Raw genomic sequence first — 23,082 nt, 5'->3', positions numbered from 1 at the left:
ATCACGGCTCCGGCCAAGCGTGCGGAAAAGTCCTGGATGTGCGGAATTGGGTAACGGTCGTGTGTGGTTACATTATTAAGCCGACGAAAATCACCGCATGGCCGCCAAGAACCGTCACTTTTGGGGACCATGTGCAATGGTGAGGCCCACGGGCTGTTGGAACGCCTCACGATGCCCAAGCGCTCCATCGTCGCGAACTCCCCTTTCGCCATTGCCAATTTTGCCGCGTCGAGGCGACGAGCGCGGGCAAAAACTGGCGGGCCAACCGTGGGAATGAAATGCTCTACCCCGTGTTTAGTATCGGCATTGGAAAAGGCGGGCGTGGTGAACGACGGATAATCGGCTAGCAGGCATTCATAAACGTTACCCGATGTTAAATAATTTGCATGCGTTAACGCCCCGAGCCCTCCGGCCTCACACGGAAAAGTGGCGAAAGAGATGGCGTCAATCAAACGACGGTTGGCCATGTCCACAAGAAGTCCGTGAGCACATAAAAAAATCGGCGGCAATTATGGGAACTGAGGTCGCGGCAACAATAAAGTTCCACTTGAATTCCCGTCCGTGGAAACGCACAGTCACCGACCTGGAACCGAAGTTAGCGATGGGCGAGCCGTTAGCTGCGCACAAGGCAGGCCCGCATCCACCTGCCATCTTGTCCGCAGCGGTGGGCGTCAGCAGGCTTACTTGTGCCCCGCTGTCCACAAGGAAACGTCTTCCTGACGAGGAGTCCGTGACGAAAAGCAGCTCGCTTTCGTTGCTGGCGCCCACGGCTGCTACTGGGTGTCGGGCGTTGAAGATTCCCGTCGTCTCGAAGGAGCAGGGAGGTGCGCAGCGTCGAGCCTTGGCGCCAAACCGCTGATGGAAATAGCAGGTGGCTTTCCCGCGCCGCTTCTGCGATCCCACTGCGGCCACGACGGTCAGATCGATTTGCACGGCTAACCGCCGTATCGCCAGAAGCGCTCGATCTGCTTCTTCCGCCAAGCCACGATAGTCGCCGGTGGCTAGGCACGTCGAGTTAGCGAGCACGGCGCGCACTTCGGGTGGTAGCTGGCGAAGGAAAATGTGGGGGAAAAGGAATCCGCCATCATCCGAATTTAACAGCGACAGCATTTTGTCCATTAGATCCACTGCTGTTCCGTCGCTGAGTCCGGGAAGCGAAAGAAGTCTGTCTGCTCTCTTGGAGGCCGATAGCGTGAACCGCCGGAGCAGCAGTTGTTTGAGCGCGTCGTACTTCCCGCATCGTGGAGGCGCGCGCAGAAGTTGCATCATGCGATGCGTTGTCGGTTGGTCGAGGGACGCCACGACCATGTAATATTTTGGGTCATCTGTCGTGACGCCTCGTAGGTGGAAAAGTGCTTCCACATGCTGGAACCACGAAGCCGGGTCGCTGTGCCAGAACTCGGGCAACTTCGCGGCGTAGGCGGCAGCTGCGAGTTTGGGCGCCGGTCGTGGCGACATGGCCGTAGAAGATACATCTTCGTCCGTTGCCATAAACATTTCCATCGTCGGGGTCACCAGTGTAGCCATTGAGGAATGAGCACACACGACTAAATGTGGAGACGTGTTTATTCCAACGGCTAACAAGTGGATCTGAACTGAACAGCAAAAGCAGTGTAATATATGTAACATGAACCGCCCCCTCCTCTGCACCTGCTGGGTGAGATGCCTGGTCCTAGTGCCCGCCACATAAGTATATAAAAAATTCCAAATATCAAGCACACCACATTATAAGGTGCTACTGTACAGTTACTCACTACTTACTCACTTCCCCAGGGGGAAATGGGGTCGTTGGATGCTGACAGTAGTTGCGAGACCTGTCGTGGATTGGTATTACTTCACAAAGGACCCGTATAAGGCGAAGGGTCATCTCTTGAAGAATTAAAATGAAGGCTTTTGGGTGTGCCTTACACACCGGAAAATGCGGTACACTTACATCGCACACCGATTTGGTCACTTCCATCCAGCCATTTTTTTAAACCTCTCATCATCATTAGTCCCACCAGGCACCATCTGACTTTGCATCAATCACAGAGCGCATTGATGACGTTTCACAAAGCCCACCGTGAAATTTCACCTGAGAGCCAAATATCCAGAACTTTTTGTCACATAATAGCGCATCATGCCAGCCTTTTGTTTTAGTTCATGTTATTTATAAGTAGTCCATAAACATTAACTATTGCTGTCAACATTTCTCACAGGCCTCTTGTTTTCCACACAGCTAATTAAACAAAAAAAAGGTGGGAATGATCCCATATGGTGCATCTATCACGGTTGTCTCGGAAGCCAGGCTGCATTTTTGATGAAAGTCCCACCTGTTCACGAGTGCCTAGAATAACTAACCCACTCGCACCTTTGCATCCGTGTGTCTGACTTCACAAGCGGTCTCGGAAAAGTGAGCGAACAATTTCATCTCTCATCTCCAGATGATGTCACCCCTAGAATAGACGCCCTTTGATCAGCTTTGAATGAGTCATATTGAGGCCAGGCGTTATAAGCACCTCAGCAAATTTGTGCTGGGGATGGCCGTGTCCTTGAGGCAATGCATCCTGCCGACCTCTCAATGACGCTTGGTGTAAAAAAATTAAAACATCTATGAATAAGTAAAAAAAGAAAAATATGACATTCATTGTTGGTTTTTGGAGACATGTCGCAAAGGCAAATACTGCGGCATCTGTTGACCGAGCAATTAGCGCTGTTGGAGTCTGGCTCAGAGCTGCTGTCACACTCAATTAAGTCATGCGGACGAAAGAGCAGCCTTCATATGGCTGGCGAAATCTCGACTGTACAGGTTTCTATTAAATGAAACAGCAGTGCCAGTTCCATTCATGTGCCTTTGCTAGCCTTTGCAGACATATTAGGATTTTTCTGATGTATCACACAGGAGACACAACAGAGGGTGACCAATGATCTGTAAACATTTCCAGAATAAAGGCATTATTCATACTTCAATAAATACACTTGATCCCTGAACTCCACGTTTTTTTCCACCTATGCCGGAAAATATTTATACAGTGAGACCTCAACTTACTAACTTAATTGGTTCCCAGACAGAGTGTGTATCTAAAAAAAATTCCCATAGGAAACCATTAAAATGGGAATAATCTGTTCCCGGGTTTCCATAAAATATACTTTTCAACTAAATAAGCCTTAAAACTACACACAACATACCTTATTCTATGTATAATAACTGTGCTATTGTATTGTAATGAAAGAAATACACTGAATTGTATCATAAAGTCACTTTATTTACGTTTGTGATGGTCATTTATGGCTTGATGGAATGGCGTTGGAGGTCGAAGTCAAAGGGAATTGCTGTTTGGAAAGAGAGGCGCATTACATGACGACTGTAATTAAAGAAATAAACTGTGCTGTAAAATAAAGTTTTATTTACCTTTTTGATGGTCGTTGATGGCTTATGGAAGGAGAGTCACCTTCCATAAGGACTGTTGGTAACGTAACCCCTGGTGCTGTTCGGTCGTGTGCTTCCGCCGAAGATCACTCCGCCAGCTGTGGTGGGTGTGTATTATGAAAATAGTGCTTATTATAAGGTTTAATTTTCATAAATTTGACGTTTGTAAGACGAAAAGTTTGTAAGTTAAGGTGTTTGTAAGTTGAGGTCTCACTGTATAAGGCAACAGGTATTAGATAATTTGACTATGTGAGCATTCATTGTTAGAGCAGGTGAGCCTATCTCAAGTACGTTTTAGTGAGAGGTGGCGCCCTGTCGGCTAAATGTGGTAGTATAATGACATAATCATACATTGACTTATTTGACTAAGATTGATGAACTCAGCTATGTGCTGAACCCATCATTTCTCTGTCTTGAATAATATGCATGCCTGTGAGCTTCTCAAGAAGGTTCCTCCTATTTTTCTGGGAATAGCGGGATAGTCACTCTCCCGGGAGGAGCAATGAACAAATTTTGGTAAACATTTTTGTGCAAGTACACATCAGAGGTCAAAATGAGCTCTTTCTTATTCGGTTCACATTTTATCATTCTACACTAGACAAGTTTATTTGTCGAACCCTTAAATCACATTAACTTCGCAGGCTTACAAAGATGGACGACATCCCCACTCTTCAACCAAATAAGAAAAAACTAAAGTATGATCTCATTTTGGAGAAAGAAAGGATGAATCGTTGAGAAGGGAGCACAGATGCAGTTATTCCCTTTCATGGATGACCACGCTGCAGGGGATGCTGAGTGGGCAACTTGTATCGCATACTATGGTTCTGTACAATGTTAACTACCACCGCACAACAGTGCATTTCATAAACCAAAGAGACACAAGAAAGAAACGTTAATGTTAAGTTATTAAACGTTGAAATATCTTTTTATGTTCCATTTTTCTTTGCAAATATCCCATGTAACAATATGTGGCACTTGTGCTGATAGACAGCTGCGTCTCGTGTGTACTAAATATTTTTTTCCTTTCAAAATGTAGTCGGTGTGGTTTATAATCCCGTGTACTTTATAGTCCAGAAATTATTGAAACATGTTTAATTAAAAAGCATGTTTTTTTTCTTAAAAATCAGTTTTAAAAAAAGCACGGCAAATGAACGATTTGCAAGTGTTTTATATGTGCAATGGCGGGCTGTGCAGGTCAACCCTAGGCCTTCAGTAGTGCTACATGTGAATCAATCCATAGCTGCGAATGTGGAGTGATTTACTACATGAGAATGCCGTTAGCCAGAAAATAACTTGTGAATCGAAGAAACTTAAGGAATAATGTTGTTGTTTGAAAACTGTTTGAAGTTTTATTGCACTACCGTTTTATTCGTGATGGCGCAGGATTCTGCGGAGTAGGGGTGAGAAGGCATACTCTGACAGCTCCACAAGTATAAACTTTTTGTCGGCACAAGGCCACATTTCAGCCTGCAGACGAGCTAGCTTGAGGCGTTTTGCCTTATGCATGCTGAGAGTTTTAAAGATATTCTTTTGTCAACCCTTTTTGTACATTGTGACCTTGAATGTTCTTTCAGAATTGACCCACACCTGAAATTGCTCAGAGCAGCCATCATGGTTGAATACACAGAATATAATCTGACCTCTGTGAAACTTGATTCTATTTTGCATTTTAAGAAAAAATGGGTGAAATGTTCCACATGCAGTGAAACCTATCACATTGGCCTAAGTTTTTTGATTGTAGCCTCAGGCTGTTTGAGTTCAGTTCAGAAAAAAGGGAAGCCAATACTGTTCGTGTTACAATTTATAATCAACAAGCTTCTTGTTGATTATAGCCATGGATTTCATTGCTAGCCCTTCAGTAGTGCTACGGCTGAATCAATCCAGAATGAAAAAAATGTGGTGTGATTGATTACAAGTCCACTAGGGGATACAATTAACCAGTAAATAACTGACCCACCTTTCTTAATGTTGTTCATTTTTTCTTAAAGTCCATCTTGAAAATGGCTTTAACAGTAAATCCAAAACCAAATCAATTTATTCTCCTCCTTCTTCTCCTTATGCAGCTCGCTACCATCGTGCTAGTTCTGGCCAGTATGCCCTTGTCTGACGTTGACCAGCACCTTCAAGGAGGCCTTGGTACCCCTTTTGTGTATTTAACTCGAGATCTGATTTGATTAGAGCAACAGTTTTTTTGATGCATTTGATGCGACAGGGCCCACAGAACAGATTGTGAAGGCGTCCAGGTAGATTTCTGACCCTGGTAGCAAATGATGGCTGAAATGTGATTGGTTAAATGCTCAAATATGTAAACACACACCTGGAAGCAGCGCAACAGGGGAAAAGTAATGAAAGAAAACTGAAACACAATTTGGAATTATTTCATAAGAATTCATGGATGAAATATATATCATCTGTGATTCAAATATTTTTAGGCCAGCAGAGAAGGCTTTGTAGGCCTTGACGGTTCACCACTGGTAGTATATCATGTTAAAAGAACAAAAAAAAATGTTACGCCGATACGTCAGAAATGGATTGATTGTTCTTCCATATTTCCATATTTCCATAGTTGACAGTTTAGAAACAGCGACTTGTGTGTGTGTGTGTGTGTGTCTTGAGTAAATAAGTGGCATAAGATCTCCAAAAAAATGAATGACAATGACAAAAAAAATCCCAAGGAGCGCGTAACCAAGGCAGCCAGTCATACTGACGCCATCTCAGGACAGATTGTGATCGACTCTAGCTTCAGCGTAATAAGCGCTCAGCATCACTGTCACAGGAATGCCTTTAGGTAACAAGGTCTCTTTTTGTCGTACACACAGAGAACAGTTGTTGTTATCAGTTTTCATTTAAAAACATGTCACATCAATGCCCCTCCAACTGTTGTTTGGATTGAAGTAGCGGCAGAGATAAGATGTTACGATACGGTTGAGGCCACATCACAATAAAAGTCGCTTCCGATGCCATTGTTTGTTTATTCCCAGCCATGAGGTGGACTGAAATATGAATGTTGATATTATTTGATCCTTGACCGCTTGCGTAAGGGTACAAATGAACATCGCTGGAGTGTGTAATGTGCACAGGTTTTCCCGCATCATGTAATGGAATGGGGAGGATTAGAAAGGGTAAATGGGAGCACCTGCATGGTAGGGATGGAGTGATTAGGCGCGCCCGGTGATGTATTACGAGACCAAAATGACCTTTCTGCCCGTCACACATTCCGCGAGACGGATCTGTGAAGAGCTGTCATGTTGATGCTTTACAATGACGCTTTTGAACTTCAATGCTATCCTTCTCCTACCACTCACAAATCACCTGCCGTTTGCGTCTTCATATAGCGAGATCATTGTTCACAGGGACTAATTATTGAAAAGCTTCTTCTTAACTCATTCACAGCCAGATGATGTGCAAAACTGTGTCCACTCCAGTGCCAGGGTTTTTGTCATTTTCAATCGAATTGCAGGACCCACACAATATTGAGTATTAGGACTACATAATCATTCAATTTAGCGTAATAAACCTAAGACTCTCTTCTTTCATCAGAAAGAAAGTGTTACTTCCCAAGTTATTTGGGTCTGGAGTTATCTGAGCTTGAAATGGTTCCGGCTGTACAAAATAAAATACAATATAGATTTGTATAGAGCTTTAATAACAGCTGAAGCTGTAACAAAGGGCTAACATGGACATAGGCATACACTGCAGTAGTTATGACTCACGTGCATTACCCATTTCTCATAGAGTACACACCCATCCTAAAGCATTGGAACAGGGAAGCCAGTTTATGTATATGTTATATCCAACTTTACTTTTCTTTAACTGAAAAGTTTTCAAGTGACCGAAATTACAGTATATATTAGAAAAATGTGTTTGCCAGGTTCTTCCTCATTAATCCATGCAGTCAGAGCTTTTGTGATCCCTCAGCAGTCAGATTTGGGGGAAAAAAAACAATACTTTATGAGTGAATTGATCGAATAATTGAGCATTGCAGCTGTTTTATATTCTCCATAGGGGAAAAAAATATCTGTACCACGCTATAATAAAGAAATAAAAATAGTGAGCTAAAAAATGCAATGTGTTGACCGGAAAAATGGTTGGATCCTATTTTTATTCATTGTTCTTCTTGTTCTTTCTCAATGCATGTGACATTTTTTTCAATGTTTTGTGTAATTTTAAAGTATGTTCAAAGACCTTGCCATACATGCTATAAACACATGTCTAAGGTGTATTTAGGGTGTTTCTATACTTGGGTTGTGGGGAATGGAATGCCACCCCTGCGAAGGAGCCGGGACTATACATGTATATGCTAAGTTTCATATTTGGGGTTTCGTCTGCAAAGACGTGCATTCATACCCATTTAAGGTTCAGCCAAGATCAAGACTAGAAAGCTGTCTTCGGTTTGGAATAACAAGCCATCACGAAACATTGCACAAACTATACAACTATTTTGGACTGTCCTGGAGAACAAAGGAACCACAAACAGCTACCAAGTATCAGACCTCTGACGGGTAAAACTAGAAGCCAATGAAGACAAAAATATTGTGATAAACCCCCAAAGCAACTCTGTGACATAAGCAAAACAACCAGGGGCTTAGAGCCAAGGTAACACAAAGAAATGCAGAATGAACAAAAGTATAGAACTGCACCAGTATCTTTCTGTGTCTTAACCAAATGCTTTTAGTCCACAGCCAATATAATCGCAATAGCGTAATAGTATGTCTTCTTTAAAGGCTATTCTCGCTCCTCCCAATGTATTCTGGGAGTGTCGCGCTCATCCAGGAGGAGGAATTCAAACAAATGATGGCATTTGCTGCTGCAGAGGGGAGTTTTGTTTGAGGGCCGAAAACAAACTCGCATCTCATCTGTCCTACTCATGACAATCAAAATGGCCCCCCGTCGCTCGCTCTCCGCACAACCAACGCAAGGCATCGTTTTCCTGCTTTGCTGCACCACAACCGCGAATGACGCGGTCTACATAAAGAGCAGCAGCAGGGGAATAATTGAATTTTATAACCTGCGTCGAAGCGTGGGCCAGAGAAAGGATGGATGGATGAATGAATGAGCAGAGCTGGGAATTGTCTTCACTTTGTTTAACATTGTATTAGTAGTTAATGTCCCAGGTAGTGATGCGTACACCCTTGTAAAATCAGTCACGTTCCTGTGCACCTTATGATATATTTTGATGTGTGTGATGTGTGTGTTTTGATGTGTGTGAAAACACACTGCGACCCAAAGGTAACATTGCGTGGAAGTCATTTGACGGGGATTTGGAGAGATAGTCTCACATATCATTATTTCAGCTGTTAGTTGGTACTGTCCAGCTGGAGTTGTTGGTCTTTGGCTTCCATTCGAATTCCACCTAATATGCTTTTATATAACATAAAAAAAGCACGATAGCATGTCTGACTCACCGCGCTGATGTTTTTGTTCAAATTCACTTGCGCCCTTCCGAGGTTGAATTTGCATGTTCTCCTCATTCTTTGTGTTCTTAGGTATCCATTCCATGTTTAGTCGGGCTGTAAATGTGGGTACTAAATGAGCTCTATATGTACCTGTAATTGACGGGTGACCAGTCACTGTGTAATCTGCTCTTTGCTCGATGTCAGATGGCGCCAGCTCACCACAACTCTGAACAGGATGATCAGAAATAGCAGATGGTTTTGCAGATGCAAGGGATTGAAAAGGCTAAGAAAAATGAAGGGGGAAAAACATGCCTCATATGCTGTACTTACTGTGGGTCCAAAAGTATGGATACTCAGCATAAATGGTACTGTATTTTAAATCAAATAGAAGACATCGTAAAATGCTGGCCTTTGTGATTTGCAACGTCTGTAGGGTAGAGTTTGGGTTTTCCCTTCCATCCGAAAAACATAAATTAAATTAATTGAACACTCTCAACTGTCCACGAGCTCCCGCTCACTAATGAACACAAGTGCAATAGAGGTAAAATGGATAAACGTGATCAATTCACAAATCTAAATCTAGAAGCATGTGGCACGCTGCCCAAGGTAAGTCTTGTATGCAGTTATCGGGAAAACAATAGCATGTCTGAGATCACAAAGTGGCTCTTGTTGTGAGAAACCCTGACAGCCGCTGCCATGTTGTTCAGAAAACCTTGCTCAGTGTGCATCTGCTCTATATAACCTGGAATACAGGCTGTGCTGTTAATTGTTTTTTTTCTGTTTGGTGGCCAGCTGCCCAAAGAAAGTTACGGTCACAGATGGATTTCAAATTTATTATTTCAGGTTCAAAGTGTTTATGCAGCAAAAGGACCTCATTGAGAATGTATCTACAGAACCAATCTGAGACAGAAGATTTCCCTTGATTCTTTTTGTGGGTTTTGGTGTTCATCCATTATTTCTTTGCTGCAGACCCCAAGGTGGTGAAAGAGGCTGTTTTTATTGGGTTGGCGAACTAGAATTACATTTTAGGTTTTGAGAACATTGATTTATTCCGCCCAAAATTGCTCTTGCAATGTAAGACTTGGGATACAATTGCTTATACAAAACGTTACTTTGAAACTCATGGCTTGGCGACCATTTTTGACCCATACAATGATATTTTGTGACCCCCTGATATTAAAGTTTAAAGAAAACACATTTTGGAGGTGTAGGTATAGTATCTAAAAACACACAGCACAAATGTCTCAAATAACTACAGATGCAAACTAAATGACTCAAATTCTGATGAAGCAGAGGAGGGGTGACTCATGTGTCCCTCGATCTCATGTTAACCAATATCTTATTATTCTATGCTGTATTTGGGAACCAATCTCTGAATTTACTTTACAAAGTGTCTGAATTGTGATTCTCTGAATGAATAAATAACTTGTATTTATAAAATATAGTGGATATATGAGGAAATACCTTTAGCCTTACACATTGTTTCTTGACACTTCTCATTGGTGAAATCAAAAGGTACTATTTGTAGTTACATTTCCCACTGATTGAAATATACAAACACACATATAATCTCTCCTTTTGCAGTACTGAATTCTCCAAAAAAGTCTCCACTTTTCAGCCATCGCCCTTTATCTCCTCCTGGATAAAAATTGTCTCAGAACAGCGACGGCAATATTGATGGTGTCCCTTGGTTTTCTCCAGTGTTATTTGTGGCCATTTGTTTCATGTTTCCAACAATGGGTTCATTGCAGCTTGCTTATTTCTAGTTTCACACTGTACTATTTTTAAAGTGGTATAACTGAGGTGGGGAGAGCTACCTGAGAGTGGATGAAGTGATTTCCCCAGGCATTAAAAAGTTACTATGTCAATATGTTTGCACCCTTTCAGTGTTGGTGGTGTGAAAGTCTTTTAAAGAATGAAGCGGGAGACTTGAGATTATTTCTCTGCTGTTACTGTAAGTTTTTTTCTTTCATTTTTCCATTTCATTAATTTAAAACCACAAGCTGGCTGCACTACATGAATCATTCAGATCATCACGGTTGGACTATTTCGATCATAAAAATCAATTTCAATAAAAAGTAATCTCTTTTAGCCGGACTGGTTTTGAAACAGGGGGAATGATCATAATTAAAGCAGTGTTTTCCGTTGAAAATTAGAAATTTGATTCTTTGCCATGACCCAAGTTGACTAAAATACATCATCAGCTCGGTTGTGTTCTGTGATTGTTTTGCTGCACCGCATACAAGCTGTCTTCAATCTGTGCAGCGAACAATGAAATCTCATGGAGATCAAAACATTGTGGAGGGAAATGTGTTACTCTGTGTCATTTCCCAAAACACCTTAAATTGTGTGCGCACCAGTGGTGGCCATGCATGTCACTCCTTGGCTTTCAGTAGTGCTACGTCTGAATCAATCAGCTGCGAGTGTGGTGTGATATTACTACTCATCCACTAGAGGGTGGCGTTGGCCAAGAAATAACTTGTGATAACTGATGAAATGCTGTTATGAAACTGTTCGAATTTTTACGATGGACGTGTGGATTCATGATAAGCTCATCAAATTGCAATACTATTTGCTATTTTTGCTAGCTTCGGAGGTGTCCACCTTTAATGATGTACATCTCTTCTTAAAGTCTGTCATGAAAATTGTTTTAACAATATATCTGCAACAAAATCGTTTTCTTTCTCCTCCTTCAGCCATTGTGGGTTGACAAAACCACTATTAAACACAGGTAGCTATGCAGGTAGCTACATACACAGTGTGCTAGCTGTGTCCAGTATGCACTTATCACTAGCGGCTAGTGATACTATGATTGGCTAGTGACGAGCCAATCATGTGACTAGCCAATGATAGTTTGCGAAAACTCTGACGTTTCCAGCGCCTTTCAGCAGGCCTTGAGTTGCCAACTCGAACTCTGATTGGTTAAAACAACAGTTTCATCAACATTGATTCTTATGCTCCAGGGCCTGCAAAACTGATTGTGAAGGCATCCAGGTAGTTTTTCTGACCCTGGTAACAACTGATGGCTGAAATGTGATTGGTTAAATGCTTAAATATCAAAACACACATCTGGAAGCAGCAGAACAGGGGAAAAGCAATGAAAGGAAGCTGAAAAACAATTTGGAAATATTTAATAAGAATTCATGGAGAGATTATAATTCACATTAGTCTGTGATTCCGATATTTTTAGACCAACAGAGAAGGTCTTGCAGGCCCTGACAGCCCACCACTGGTGTTTACTGTACATACATTAATTAGTGCATTTAGACATTTATGGAATGTTAAAATTAACTTCACCTGCATTTTTGGCTCATAGTAAGATTTTGACCTGTACGGTGCATATCCCAAACCGTTCTTGTAGAGTGCATGTCTGCTTTCTTCAAGGCCTCACCGATATGTCAAATCCCTCTAAACGCCTCATTGCGCCCATCTATCTTTAGCCAGTGTCCTGTTAATAGCGCAACTTGGCACTTGAACTGGGTCGGTTTGTTTTGAGGCAAGGGGAAAGTGGCCCGTGAGTGGAGTGCTGACGAAAGGTTAGTCCAGGCACTGTTGCGAGGTTTCACCGCTAATGAGGAAGCCGTTAAATTCAGAGTGAAAGGCAATAATCGGTAAAGTGCCACCGGCTGCTGCCCCACGGTGCCGTCGCCTCCGCTAAGTGGATGCAGAGCATGTTGGCATGCATGTCTAAGCAGCATTTGGACTGAAAATCCATAAGAGCAGCCTCCTCTTTGAGTCCGTACTTTGTAATAATCAACCTTAAAAAAAGTAGACACCATGTTAGATATGCTGATTATCATGCAGAATCTGTTGAAGATGCACACACACCTACATTAATCTTAACTGCATTGATGTTGGTCAGCCTTGCAGCAGTATATTTGGCATGAATATTCCATGGCCATTAACCTCCAGGTTGTATATTTTATTAGATTTTTCGTCTTGACTTGCTTGATGTGTTGTTGCTAGTTTGTTTTTTTTTTTCTCTCCCTATTTTGGCCTCATAAGTGTTTATTTCCCTTCATATAGGTAACTCAAGTGCAAAGCAAGACTGTAAAAATATTAGCCCCACCGTAATATTTAGTGAAAAAGCAAAAATTACTTTTTTTGTTTGCCTCGTATGACCTCCTGACTGCTTATAAAATATGGATGCACTGTGTTCAATGTGAAAAAAGTGGTGAAGCCACCAACCGGCCAGCAGCATTGGTAAACGGCTTTATTTGAACTATTTGGTGGTGATTGTTTTTATTAAAAATAAATATTTATCAGTTTGTCTGAAATGGGTGAAATATAGATGAGGCACAGTGTATTGTACTTTTTGGAACACAATTTGTTCACATTTGGAAATTAGTTTTCAGCATAATAAATCATTGAAAACTTTTTTACTCCATTGAGCTGAAGGTCCCTTTATATGGCTCATGTTGAGAGCAACATTACAACACTCTAGTAATGTGTGAAGTGTGAAAATAAGTGAACTATTGTTTTAAGAATTATTATGTATGTTAAGAGTCATCTGTAATTTACACTTTTAAATATCTCTTATCACAGAGGTGAATCAAATTCAAGGCAGAGGGACTTGCCACATATTTTTTTTCCCCCAAAGCCTGTCCTAAAACAAATTGCTTAATAATTGTCGAGAAGGTTTTGGCTGTGCTGTGTGTTTTGAAATCATGTGTGTGTGACAGTGTGGTTAGGTGTTAAAAATACAGATTATCACAGTTAAACATAGCAGCCAATTATATATGCATAAATATGAGAGGTGAAGTATACATTCCATACATGAAGTATACATTCCATAGTATACATTATAATTTCAAAACAACATTTTTGAATGGTGTATTATTAAAAATAAACACAATCTATGCTGACCACATGATCATGGAACAACCCCAAAACAGTCCACCTCAACCTTGACGATAAACATAGGGGTTTAATGTCTTCATGTAACTTCTCATCCGATGGACATTGTTCTTCTTTTCAGACGGCGTGTTGAGGCTGTTCCTTGTTTGGAATCAGGGATAAAAAAAAAAAAACAAGAACAAAGAAAAGAAAGTAAAAAAAAAAACAATAGTACTGGTTGAGTTGAGGTCTCATGCAGACATGTGTGACAACATCCTTTGGCCAAATTTCAAAATGGTGAAAGGGAGTGCAAGAGTGGGATGCAGTCTTCTCCTAGCCTGACCAATGACACGATTCAATGCATATATATTGATTTCAAAATAATTATTCCCCCCACACAGCAGTTATCTTTACTGTTTCATCCCAAGGTTATGCAAGAGAAACCACATCACAAAACATGTAAATATTGACATTATATTCAAGTCTCAGTTCCCAAAAATATTATTCACTGTAAAAAAAGGATTGGCAGACTGTGAAAATGACTCCCGTGTGTACAAACGCAAATCAATATTAAACCGCAAAAAGGGAGCCGTTTGTCTCATAACTACTGAAAAAAAACAGGACACTAAAGCTATCCTTGAAAAGGACAAACAGTGACTACGCTGAACAGTTTCTTCCCAGCATTGCAAAATAAAAGTAAAATACATGTCATAAGGAAAACACCCACTCATTGTTTTTCTACAGTTTTTAAACCATAGTGGATGTGACTGTGAGATAGATTGAAAGAAAATGTCATACTAGCTTGTTGGATGAAACTCCTTTTCTCTATTTTTCTTCCCCCAACATTTCGTCTCTCCTGAGGATTAAAAAAATGCACGCTCTCCACTCGCATCGTATTGCTTTCATTGTCAAATGTTTTATATTGCCGGGAATTCTTGGATCTGTCCTTTTTTTCTGCCCAAGGACAACCACACGGTCCCCTGTCTCTACCTGCAGGAACCGCCAGTTATTTAAAGCGAGACCCTGTCTTTCATTATGACTTGTGACATGACCCACAATGTGATATAGTGTCACTAGAATTGATTTGATGAATGTTTGAACTTGAGCAGGGGGGAACTTGGCTATTCTGTACATAACGCCTCTGGGGACATTATTAAAAATGGAAAGGGACGCGTGTGTGACGATGCATAGGCTTATGCATGCATACTGATACAGCTGTATTCACGAAGATTATCATTCACACGTCATTCATTTATTTCACAATGTTAGGATATCTATTTTAAAAATTGAATTTCCGTGGAAATGTTGGGGGTGCGATCAGAGTGTAGAAGCTTAACACGCAGAAAATGACAGTAAACTATGAGTAATTCAGCCAACTTAATGGCTCAGTTATGCAACAGACACGATTGAATGCAAAACTGACAGTTGATTTGGTTTGTACTGTATGCAATTTGATAACGGAGAATGATCAAGTTGTTATGGTGTGTTGTAGGAGCTGTTCCACATGCAATTTAGAACATGAATTATTTATATTTAGTTCAGTGGGGCTGTAGTAGCTCATCTATAAAGACAGGAGGGTCACGGATCAGAGTCATGCTGCACACTAAAATGTCAATTTGTCAACTATTTGATGAAGTGATGTTAGTTTGGTTCTAGCCTATTATCCAGGTTATTTTCAGCCCTGTACATTTGCCACCGCCTAGGTCAAGTGGGGTTGACACTTCATGCCTCTTTCACCCTGAGTGCTGTATTTTCGGGATGAGCGTAAATAGGCTATGAGATGCTCTCTACTGTAATTCTGAGCATGAAAAAATGCAGAAAAATGCATCCAACATCTATGTTTTTTGGAATATGGTAGGAAATGCGTACAAGAGACCCTGTAAATGCTACACAGGAAAGGCGCCGAATTGAACCCATACATTTGCGCATTAGTTAGTTATCAAGTTACAAGTTAGATATCCCAACCAGTCGACCAATAAAAATAGAAGTATCGCAAAATAAGCAAAGGCAAGTAAAGTAATGACACAAAGGCCTGTGATTATCATGGCGAATGGATGAAATATTGTTTAGTTGGTAGCAGATGACGGAACACAAATGCTGCAAATGTCTCTGGCCAGGTATACCGGTTATTACTTTTTAAATTGTTTCGCTTTTTATGCCATACAGGAAAAAAAGAACACAGCATAATGGTGTTATACATAGCACTTCTAGCTAATGAGGATATAAGAACAAATGTGCCGTCGCTTAATTTAGATTGCCTGTCAAAAGCACTTTGTGTTTGTCGGAGCGACAACTACAATTGGAATTACAAGTGCAATATAAGTGTTGCCAACCACATTGACAGATAACATGACACTTTTTTTTTTTTTTTAAATACTAATATATTTTGGATATTTTGAATGATGCAGATCCTTTTGCCTGATTTACAAAAGGATTGCATGTCCATGTGATGACTCACAAACAGATGTAGAAGCCGATCTACTGACTGGCAATTCCAATGGCTGATTTTGAATCTTTAAATACCGCATCTGAAATGCTGGCACAAACAACCACGCTGTGCTAATCATGACCAGGAGGCGCAGGCGAAATGAGAGACCGTGGAGAGAATGGATGTTTTCACTTTGTGTTGATATGTTTGAAATATGTTTGTTTCTCTGATGTTCACACTTCCAATTCTCTCACTTTAAATTTAATTGTACTTTTAGCGTACGCATGACAAATGTGGATGGCACAAACAACCATTTGCAATTATCTATTACAATGAGTGCATATGCTATTTGGGATGTTAGTAAACAATCGCAATCGTAGTCAATCATGCGCACCAACAGATCGTGGGGTCTTTTACAATGAATATGCAATTTAGTACCCAATATTTAGAGTCTTTGTAAACCAGGTCCCCAATGTTTATGCACACATTTGATTGACATTGTCAGAATTAGCTGTATGAATCATACTGAATGTTGTTTTCAATATTTAGACCACTGAATAGAACAGAGCATTACATCAGACAGAGTAATTGCATCTTGTGAATGCAGTTAGCAAACACACTGATAATAGTGGCTCTGATTTCATGCTTAAACTGTTTTGCTGTCATTAAAATGAGTCAAAGCTCATTAAAAAGCTAAGCATGCTCTTGTTAGGCACACATACGACAATTGGCTCAAAATAGGAAGGTTAAGTAGGGATACATCTCCATGCTTCAAGCCCCTTTTTTCTGTATGACAATAAATAGAATAGTGGATTGGATTGGATTGGATTGGATTTGCCTTTATTAGTCTCGCAGTGGAGAAATTTACATTTCACAGCAGCAAAGTGATGTGAAATAATTCCCTGCGAGTGCCTTGCTGTGGGTCGTCGACAACTTCCGATGGGAATCAAACTTTCCATAAGGTCTGGCCCAAACAGGATTTTTGCAACCAAACAAATGGTGGCTTTGCTTTCTAAGAAATGAAGCACAATGAACAACCCTGAACCTCCATGCTTTGTGAACGTATATATCAAAAACTCTACAAATGGAAGAAAGATCAATAGCTACCAGAAATTTCAAATAACCAGCGATTGAACGATTAACCTAAAAATACAACTCATTTGAGAAGTGAACAAATGAAACAATGAAAATCATTACAAAAAACAAAAAACAAAAGCACAAGTAAATCCAATGTACATCACAGATACAGTGATAAACTTGGCTAACTGGCTCACAAAGCAAACAAGAAACACACAAGAATACTGAACTAATTAAAAGAATGAGCACAATGAATGGCTGCAAATAAAAAATAAAAAATATAAGGATTATTAAAAACAGAACCATTAATGCAAATACAACATGAATCCAACAGGCAAAACTAAGAAACTAACAAGACAAAGTAGCCAAAATAGTAAACTGGAAGAAATTTAAAAAAACATGCTCAGTACAAGAAACGTACCATATTTTCCTGTGTATAAGGCACACCGGAGCATCAGGCACACGCCCAGTGAATGGTGTTTTTTTCAGATTTTTTCCATTTACTGTATAAGGTGCACTGGACTATAAAGTGCACCTTCAATAAATGAAAAATGCTTTCGAAATATATGTGGCTCAATATTACTTCACATAAACAGTAAGGTGCACCTGTGTGTGTAAGGCGCAAGGTCATTTTTTAAATAAAATGAAGGCTTTTGGGTGCAACTTATGCACTGGAAAATACGGTACCAAAAACCAACAAAGCGAAACAAACAAGTGATTCTACCAGTAACAAATGAACTGCACTAACTATCACAGCTAGCAAATAAGTGAAACTAATAAAATTAACGAATGAACTGAACTCACCTTTACTTGTGAAATGAATCAATAAAACTAACAAATCTATAAATTGACATTGAAAAGAAACAAAAATTAGCATTCGATAAACTATTAAGCGTAAAAAAAATCTACAAAACATTCGCACACAAATTGAACAAAATTACCAAAGTGATTGTTTCACAACCCTTTGCTATCATGTGATTCCCTTAGCATGGGTGATACGAGAAAAAATATTGTCACCTGAAAAACACATAATCGGTTATATAATTCAGTCACTTCTTAACCATGCTGTAATATATAATACTGCATAGGTGATGTCATGGATGTGAGTTTCCCAAGGATAATCTGGAATTACCAGATATAGCTGAGGTCGGGAACCTTTTTGACAAAGAGAGCCAAAAATATTTAGTAATATTTTTCAGTGAGAGTCACACACATACAGACACAAACACACACACACGTGATTTCAACAAAATGTCAGAATGTATTTCAAATAACTTTGTGATAATACTCACCATTAATATAGCTTTCTGTTCCGCTTTATATAGTTTTCCGTTTCTCATGATTGGTAAAAAAAATCCAGCCAAATGATCGGTATGAAAGTCAATTTGCCGGGTCCATTGAAGAAGTTACTGCTAGCTAGCCTGCACACTGCTCATTAGCTTTCACGCTTGCTTTCTGCTGTCTCTCACAGAAGTATATTGATGCTAACGTTAGCATGGGGCTTGTCAAAGTGCCACTGACATTCGACTGTTTCATCGATGGTATTGTTTCATTGCAAATTAGAATCACGGCAGAACTTCTCTCCACAAAGGCAAATCCTTCGGTTCATTCAACCTGAAGTGTACAATTCTCGCCATTTTTTTACTTGTCAGGCTTATTTAAAAGGGGGTGTTTACCTGTTTTAACATCAACGTCCACTTAGGTCAGTATCATCATCAGAATCAGAATCAGAATCATCTTTATTGCCAAGTATGTAGAACACACAAGGAATTTGTTTCCGGTAGAACACGCTGCACTAGTATCGTTGTCAAAAAAACTGCTAAGTGGCACTATACAGTTCCATTTTGGCTGGCTCCAATCAAAATTGCTCTTTCAGCCAGCCTAGGTCAGTATCATCCAATCAAAATTGCGGTTTCCGCCAACTACCGCCCAAACAGGAAATGAACAGCGAGAATATGTATTTAGTTTTATCGGCGAGGCAGATGCAATCATCAAAAGAGCCATGCATGGCTCGCGCGCCATAGGTTCCCGACCCCTGGTATATAGGGATGTACTGGTAGTATGGTATGGGCATCTCCTTTTTTTCAGTTCTCAATTGCCATTTAACCCGGCCTTTGAAAGCACACATGTTCCAGTTGCTAAGAACTAAATAACTCCCGAGATAGTCCTCCATGATGCTGTGAATGACAACAGCCTACCCATTAGAGTCCAAAGTTAAATTAAATGTTTGATGTGGCTTGTCCTTTTTACACTACACCACCCAGAGGCTTTTATTTTATGGTTACTTAGTTGCTTGGTAACATCACATATTAACCCATGAAAGATTGGGATTTAGGACTGAATTCAGAAAATGATAGTTGGTAACGTCCGCTCTCATTGTTCCGAGTGAAGGAGCAAACGACTGCTCTCAGTGGATTGCTGTGATTAAAAAAAAAATGTGTGTGTGACATAAGCAATGTTTTCAACTAAGCTAAGAATACATGTGATCATTGTTGATTTCCCTTTTGTAGGCAATAACCAATTTGTGGGCAATAACCAATTTGTAGGCAATAACCATTGAAAACATGTACACGATATTCAAGAGGGTTTTTTTGGGTGGGGGTTTGGAGACATTGGAAAATAAGGTCTTCACTCCTCCATCCTTGCTGTATGATCCGTTGGTGGACAGACAGATGATCGGTGAGGCCACAGAGGTATTTCAACCTTGATTGGAAGGGCAGAGTACGGTCCTCTGAGTGTCGTGTCCCTCGAAAGCCCCTTCCCCATATGCACTATGTTGATATATGACGAGCTTAATAATATTGAAGCCTCCAAGAGCACAATGAAGTGATGTTATGTCACGAGGCTGCTTTCCTTTTCTGACTCTCTACTTGATATCACTAATGAAAAGGTTGCAGTTGCTATTTGGTTCACAGAGTCAAGATGCACCACTAAGATCTCACACATCCGACATACGCTTGCTGTATGAAGTGTATGAAACATGGAAAAGCAAATTTAAATTGACGCTGCATCCACAGTTCCAAGACTACATATGATATCTCTTGAGCTACTTTGATTCTAGACCAAATACTTGCCGTGTGTCTAAAGTCCAACCCTAAGGTGCAATTTTCTGTACTGGAAAGGCTGGGGACGTTAGGTGTGATGCGGCAGTATATATTGAGAAGACAACCCAAATGAGTTGGAAGTTCTCATTTAATATATGCAACAAAGTACATCTAAAAATGAAAAGAGAGAAAAACTCTTGAGAAAATTGGCCTTTCAGAATCTCTGTTGAGAGCACTTGGAAAGAAACTAAGTGCTGCTTCGTGCACTAGTCCTTTTGACAGCCATTAGTCACATTTAGTGCAGTGATTGCTGCTTACGTCACCACATATCAGCGGCAGGTACCTAAGTTTGAAGAAATTATACTTCTTGTCTCAATGGGTTTAATAGAACAGACTACATTTACTTCAGTATTGGTGTTGAGATGGAATGCTACCGTGACTGCCTTATACCGAGCTACTTTCCATTGGATAGTTTACCTCTGCCATTGTGTTGCACTTTGTAATGGTAGCAGTCTTGTACCGTGAATTGTAGGCCAGCAAAAATGATCACTTTATTGGCAAAAAAATTGTACTTTGCATTTAAATCTTTGTAACTGACTTTTTTTAATCATGGTATCATTTCAGCACTGGTATCGAAGCATTTCATGCAGATATCAAAATCAAAATGTTATTGTGACAACTGCTACATAACTTATTATTTGAATGCACCAAAACATGCACAACGGCAGCTTGAACACACAATTTCAACGTCTTGCTCCCTTGGATTATATCTGAAAAGGGCAGGCAATTAAATGCAGGTGCAATATTGGACATCTGAAGTGCCAATTTGCCTACAAAAGGCATTTGATCTCGGCTTTCCACAATTCCCTTTCTCAAAGGCCAACCGGTCTGCCTGTGAAGTAGGAAATTCTTCCCAACCAATCAGTGTCGGGTCCAGTTCACACAGACCAGATGGATGGGAGAAAAACGCGGAATATTATTAGTTATTAGTCATTTATAATAATGCGATTAAATGTTAGTTTAGTAACCCTCTCAATGAAGACGAATAACAATTTTCATAATTTTGTTTTCTGTAAACCCATTCTGAATGTTTTCGGAATGTGGAAGGAATGGCCTCCGCGCTGTGAGGGCAACGTGCTAATGATTAATTCTCTGCGTGGGTGCTGTGAGCACAGATGTTGAGAAATTTGATGCGAACAAAATAATACTTGGAGTACGTCTGGAGGTCAACCAAATCTGTCAATGAATCTTAACTGTTTGGAATATTTTGTAATTTCTTCATTGCGAGTTCAAGTGGTTCCTCGTTTGCCTAGGCGGCCAGCACAAGGGATGACTTGACCCGGAATAACGGTATTGAAAAATAGATGGATGCCAGACAATAGTCACTGACTGTTGGAGGAGCACAAACAACATAATCATGAACGTGTTAAAATTGGATTTGAAGGTGTGTGAAAGAGATTGGCCAATGAAGACTTTCGAATACAGAAATAGATTATGTAAGCAGTGAATATATTTGTCAAGTTTAAAGTCAGACTAAACATTTTTGGAGCTCTTTCTGAATCACTGCTGGGGGGGAGAGAATGACGGTGCATCATTAACTTCTCCCAAATGGCATTAATTATGTAATGTGCAGCCGAATCTTCTAAAGGGGTATAGCCCCTTCTCTCCCAGTGATTTATCTTTAACTTAACTTTCACTGGTGTTGTCAACAATGCAATACATTCTCAGCCCTTGGGATGGTAAAGTGCAAGATGTGCAGACTTTCACATTAAATATAAAGTGCCAGTTAGGCAACTTTGCCTTCTTTGGAAATTATTTTGATGCATGCCTTCATTCTTCAGGTTTCCCTGAATATATTTTAGTTTGGCTATGGTGTCATATATTGTGTTGTGCCATCATGCCAATTATTCCTGAAACAAATTTGCAAGAGAGAAATGGTTTTCCAGGATTTTTTTATGTCACATGCCAAGAATGCCACTGTAAAGCTCTGTCGTCATTTAGTGAAAGAACTTTCAGGAAACACGACAGCCATGGGAAAATTTGGCCATTACAGAAGTTCTGATGTTTTTGTAGTGGTGGGACTTATAGTTAATTATAGGCTTCACATTTAACCATAAAAATATATGGTGTCCCATTAAACATTTCATGCCTTCAATATCCGAGCCGCCTGACAAGGTTTGCGGGCGTGCTGAAGCCAATCCCAGCCGGCTTTGAGCAGAAGGAGAGGTACATCCTAATCTGGGTGCCAGCCAATCGCCGGCCCATTAAACGGTATTTGCCAATTCAATCACTTTTTGTTTGGCAAATAGACACAAAATATTAGTATACAGTATTCATCTCTAAATTCATCAATCCATTTATTTTGTGGTGTCCTCATGAAATGATCTGGGGACGATCCAAAATGACTGTTGGCATAAAGTAGCATAAACCCTGGAATGCTGAGCAGCCAATCACAGGGTGCGGTTAGGCAAATCCCAAAAGTGATTCATGGAGTTTGCTGATAAAAAAAAAACAACAGGAATAAAATTGAACAAAAATCGAATTAAAGCCATTTGGTCATTTGGTGTGATTTGAATGTTTATGCTAGAGTGCTAATTTTCATCATATAAGATACAAATGCCCATTTAAAGAATATTGATGGTGCTTGGCGATCGATATATTTGCTCAAACCATTTTTTTTTTCCGTTTAATTTCACAGGCGAACATCTGCGAGTGTGCCCACAAGGCAACACATGTTGTAGCCAAGAAATGGAGGATGCCTTCGGCCAGCGGAGCAAACAGGAATTTGTCGATCTGGTTGACGAAATGAGTCACACTATGAGGAGTATGTTCGTATCCAGACATCAGAAATTTGATGGTAAGTCATCTGTTAATTTTTGAAAGGTTTATTTT

The 23,082-nt window shown here is 40.3% G+C and overlaps 1 protein-coding gene across 2 annotated transcripts in view; it reads left to right on the top strand.

The window, feature by feature from the left end:
- The window catches only part of gpc6b (glypican 6b), a 104,096-nt gene that overhangs the window by 8,850 nt on the left and 72,164 nt on the right, over positions 1 to 23,082 (top strand). For both annotated transcript variants that reach the window (XM_089002293.1, XM_089002291.1), the window contains exon 2: positions 22,889 to 23,047. In XM_089002293.1, coding sequence (XP_088858419.1) covers positions 22,889 to 23,047 — 159 coding nt within the window. The remainder of the gene's footprint in view (positions 1 to 22,888; positions 23,048 to 23,082) is intronic.

The sequence above is a fragment of the Hippocampus bargibanti genome, linkage group LG08 (assembly GCF_051943395.1).
Source record: "Hippocampus bargibanti isolate YZ-2025 linkage group LG08, ASM5194339v1, whole genome shotgun sequence".
Classification (NCBI taxonomy): domain Eukaryota; kingdom Metazoa; phylum Chordata; class Actinopteri; order Syngnathiformes; family Syngnathidae; genus Hippocampus; species Hippocampus bargibanti.
The sequence above is the reverse complement of the archived record's forward strand: the minus strand, read 5'-3'. Positions and strand labels throughout refer to the sequence as shown.